The sequence below is a fragment of the Priapulus caudatus genome, unplaced genomic scaffold, assembly GCF_000485595.1.
Source record: "Priapulus caudatus unplaced genomic scaffold, Priapulus_caudatus-5.0.1 Scaffold654, whole genome shotgun sequence".
Classification (NCBI taxonomy): Eukaryota; Metazoa; Priapulida; class Priapulimorpha; order Priapulimorphida; family Priapulidae; genus Priapulus; species Priapulus caudatus.
The window spans coordinates 115,958-120,233 of record NW_014577715.1 but is presented as its reverse complement, the minus strand read 5'-3'; the positions used below and the strand labels follow the sequence as shown (position 1 = coordinate 120,233).

At 47.5% G+C, this 4,276-nt stretch overlaps 1 protein-coding gene across 1 annotated transcript in view; it reads left to right on the top strand.

The window, feature by feature from the left end:
• LOC106812495 (transcriptional regulator ATRX-like) overlaps positions 1-4,276 on the top strand; it is a 37,631-nt gene that overhangs the window by 14,531 nt on the left and 18,824 nt on the right. Inside the window, exons 15-19 of the mRNA XM_014816384.1 lie at positions 785-922; positions 2,084-2,237; positions 2,613-2,725; positions 3,229-3,381; positions 3,868-4,062. Coding sequence (XP_014671870.1) covers positions 785-922; positions 2,084-2,237; positions 2,613-2,725; positions 3,229-3,381; positions 3,868-4,062 — 753 coding nt within the window. The remainder of the gene's footprint in view (positions 1-784; positions 923-2,083; positions 2,238-2,612; positions 2,726-3,228; positions 3,382-3,867; positions 4,063-4,276) is intronic.

The following is a 4,276-nucleotide window of genomic DNA, read 5'->3' as shown; positions in this document are numbered from 1 at the left end:
ACGCATTTTTTGATGAACACAATGTTAAGAATTTGCGGGAACGCAAAAGCGCCACCTACTTTGGCGCGTGCCGTAGTGCTTGTGTGCGGCGCAACGCGGGAAGAACCTGGTCTCACGTCACAGCCGTTTTCCCACCAGGTGGCCGGTTTGGCAGAATAAATGATTTTCAACATTCATAGACCCAACATCAAGACGTGTTTTAAACATCACAGAGGCAACCAAAAAATATACGAATGCTTTCGTTATTTACGTGTTGATACTAGCTTCAAATAATTGTAAAAATTTGACAATTTAGAGATATCACTAAAGAAGGCCTTTAAAATGGATTTTAGCATTTTTTTAGTATTTTAGAATGGTTTGATTTAATATTGTAGAATCTTGTATAAAGAGTGTAGAAGAACCAGTAGCAAAGCACTGGTGAATGCATATGCTGCTAGTGATTTCGATTCCAATATATTTATATTGTTCTCAATGTTTCATTGTTCGGGGATTTGACGATTTTACGTTCTCTTGGGACGAGCTCTTTTTAATTGTTAATGTAATTACTTAAATACTTAATTTTAATGTAATTACTAGGAGTTTACGGAGTTGTATTTAGAGAACATATTGCCTAAATTACTGCTGCTAAGCGGCTCTGCTGCTGGAATCAGTAATCAGCAGGTGATATGTTATATTCTCCACCGCAGATCGATCAGCATCAATATCGATATCAATATCATATCGATCGGCTGCTGATGTTATGTTTTCTACTGCATATCGATAAGCGTCAAACGAATCCTTTCAGGAGGGGAAGGATGAGTCGCCGGGGAAGAGGAAGAAGCTGCGCAAGATCTGGAAGGAGTCTAAGCTGAAAGAAGCCACGAAGGCTGCAGCGAAGGCGGAGGAGGACCGGAGGAAGCGAATCCTCGAGAGGCAGAAGAAGGTACCGTATAACGCCATGTTTTTCGCGTACAGATATTTTTGCGAATTCAGACTTGACGGACAATTTCGCGAGTGGTTAATTTTGCGGTCGGTGAATTATGAGTTATTCGGTATTTTTTTCCGTGTGAGCTATTCGCGTGTAGTTATTTTCGCGGTCGGGGACGCGTTCGCGAAATTCGCGAAAATTAAACCACCGTGAAATATACAGCGTATACAGTATTGACGCTGCTTTACCGTCCACATGACACCAGTTTCACTAAGCGGGTCAAGCGACACCAGTTTCAGCAAGCGGCTTCATCAAGTGAGACCAGTTTACGCGGGTTTCCCCACGCAAAATCGCCGACCTCACCACGCGTTGTCTCGCTAAGCAGCAGTTTTAGACTGCAGAACCGTCGCGACGGCGATAGCCAGCGCCATCTGTTGATCGCTCTAGGCGGTCAAGTCGAAACAAGGCGGTAGCTCTTGACGATTGAGTGAAATTTACGGCGATAAATCACGCGCGCGCACTCGACGCGACCCGGGATATATGTGGTTAACCATAATAATATGCATAAATTACTGTGCTGTACAATAAATGTGTATGAATTTTGTTTCGAGAGTTTGTTTTCGAGCTTGTTGTTCAATGAGATTTGTGATCAATTCTCATTCGATCAGCAGCCTTGTGGCATCAAATTATGAAGTTCCTGTTATCGTAAGTTTTCTCACAGCTGCGATGCGTTTCTGTCAACGCTACTCTCATAACATTTTTGATTAACATTAGTCATAAGTGCTATCCTAGCATAACAGGGTGCGAAATTAACGCGAATCCGGAGTCGAACACTCAGTGATTTACTGTCGGATTCCCTGATTTGACACATGCAGGAGTCTGTGTGACTCCCTGAAAATTCTGCTATACTAACTAGTTCGTTCCAGAGCACGGCCTCGCGGAATTACCGTATTTTTTCAGCAAGTCTTTAATTTTGAACTTCAGACTGCGGACTCGCTCATTTTGCTGCGGACTTCGTCTTTTTGAGGGCAGGGAGTCAGTCCGTTGGACGTTCAAACGTTAATTTCTACCCCTGCATTGGCATTAACTTTACGATGGTTCTGATTGCCGTCGTTAATCAGATTAATCAGATTATCGTTAATTGATTAACTTTACGATGCTTTGCCGTCGTTACAGTACAACCACATTGAGCAGTTTGCGGACGAATCATCGCCGACGAAGTGTCCAATCACGACGAAGCTGGTGCTTGAGCGAGACCCGAAGACGAAGGAGCCGCTAGTCGAGGTCTGCAGCGAACTCGTGCTGCAGCTGAAGCCTCATCAGGTCGAAGGTACGTGCGAGCAGCAACTGCGACAGCAGTCGCCGCGGCGACCGCCATCGTCATCTGCGAGGAGAGTTGCCGGGAGACGCGTCGCTCGTAATACTGTTAGCGACGGCGGTCGCCGCGGCGACGGCTGTTGTCGTCTGCGAGGAGTGTTGCCAGGAGACGCGTCGTGCGTAATATTGTGAGCGATGGCGAACACTGCCGAATGCTACAAACAGACAAAAATGATTCGAGTCGGCTTGGCGTTAGCGAGCTCAGGTTATTGATTTTATAGAGGTTGGACACCGGACAACCACGGAAGCAATTTGTAGTTGCCCGAGAGAATATCGGCGACTGCAAAAATTGAGCCCTGCATAACTTGAGTGTGTTTCTTTTGCGTAGGCGTGCAGTTCATGTGGGACTGCCTCGTTGAGACACTGGATCAGCTGGATAAGGGAGAGGAGGGCAGCGGGGCTATCCTTGCTCATTGCATGGGCCTCGGTAAAACCCTGCAGGTGGGTGGCGCAGTTATCGCACATCTGATTGATGTACATGTGTCGTGTGCAGTGTTTTTAAGCAGTATAAAGAAAGGCTCTATATATCATTATATATATGTGTATGTATAATGTACGCGCACATGCAAGGTTGGTGGTGACGTGCGTGCGTCCATGCGTGCGTGCGTGCGTGCGTGTAACTGTAAGTATATATGTGTGTATATGTGCAGGGTTCTCCAAGAGCCCTTATAGCCTGGCGGCCCGCCAGGTTATCGTCGAGCCCCGCCATCCTAAAATGCACCCGCCACTCTAAATATCATAGCCGCCATGCTAAATATCATAGCACCCGGACCTCCCTAGCACGCAAACCGCCTTCGGCGATTTGCAACTAGGACCGTAAAGGCAGCACCTGCCATGCTATAATGAAAAAGCTTGGAGAACCCTGATGTGTATATATAGGTGGTGACTTGCGTGTAGGTACGTGTAATGTATATATGTATACATGTGTACACGTGTATATATAGGTGGTGACGTTCATACACACGATGCTCATGAACGAGCGCACGTGTGGCAAGCTTCGCACCGTCCTCGTCGTTGCTCCACTCAACACCGTCCTCAACTGGGAGGCCGAGTTCAAGAAGTGGCAGGTGAACATCGACGAAGACGAACAAGTACCGGTAAGCGGACGATGTGGCCGGGGGTTTGAATCTTACCCCTGACCTCGGTTTTCTATCATGTCATGCTATTCCAGGGTTACCAACATCCCTGCATAGTAGTAGCACTCTGCAGCGCGTGTGCTCACGATCTGACCAGGCAATGTGGGTGTTAGCACAATAGCAACAGCAACAGTAGCAGCAGCAACAGCAGCAGCCACAGCAGCATCAGCCACAGTGGCAGCAGCAACAGTAGTAACAGCAACAGCAACAGCAGCATCAGCCACAGTGGCAGCAGCAACAGTAGTAACAGCAGCAGTGGTAGCAGCAACAGTAGTAACAGCAGCAGTGGCAGCAGTAGTAGCAGCAGCAGCAAATTTTTATCATAGAACAAATTCGCCCATATAACTGAAACTAAGTGTCATTTATAAGATATCGCAACCCTTCTTAAAAATTAATAAATAAGAAACGCCCTCGGTCTGTAACGTATCAATGTAATCCCGCACACAGGTGTATGAGCTGGCGTCGATCAAAGACAACTGGAAGCGGATGGACTGGTGCGAGGGCTGGTATAAGAACGGCGGCGTGATGATCATGGGCTACGACATGATGCGCAACCTGACGAGCGAGCGCGTGCGCAACAAACGCCAGAAACGCATCTTCAACAAATGCCTCATGGATCCAGGTGAGCGGCTCAATAAGAAGGCAATCGGGGGGGGGGGGGATGGGTGGGGGATGACTGGTAGACACAGTCACATGCCTCATGGATCCAGGTGAGCGGCACAATCGTATGTCATATGAAATGTTCATCCTTGGAGGCGATCCGGGGGGATGGGGGGACGGGTGAATGGTATGACTGGTAGACACATGCCTCATGGACCCAGGTGAGCGGCACAATCGTATGTCATATGAAATGTTC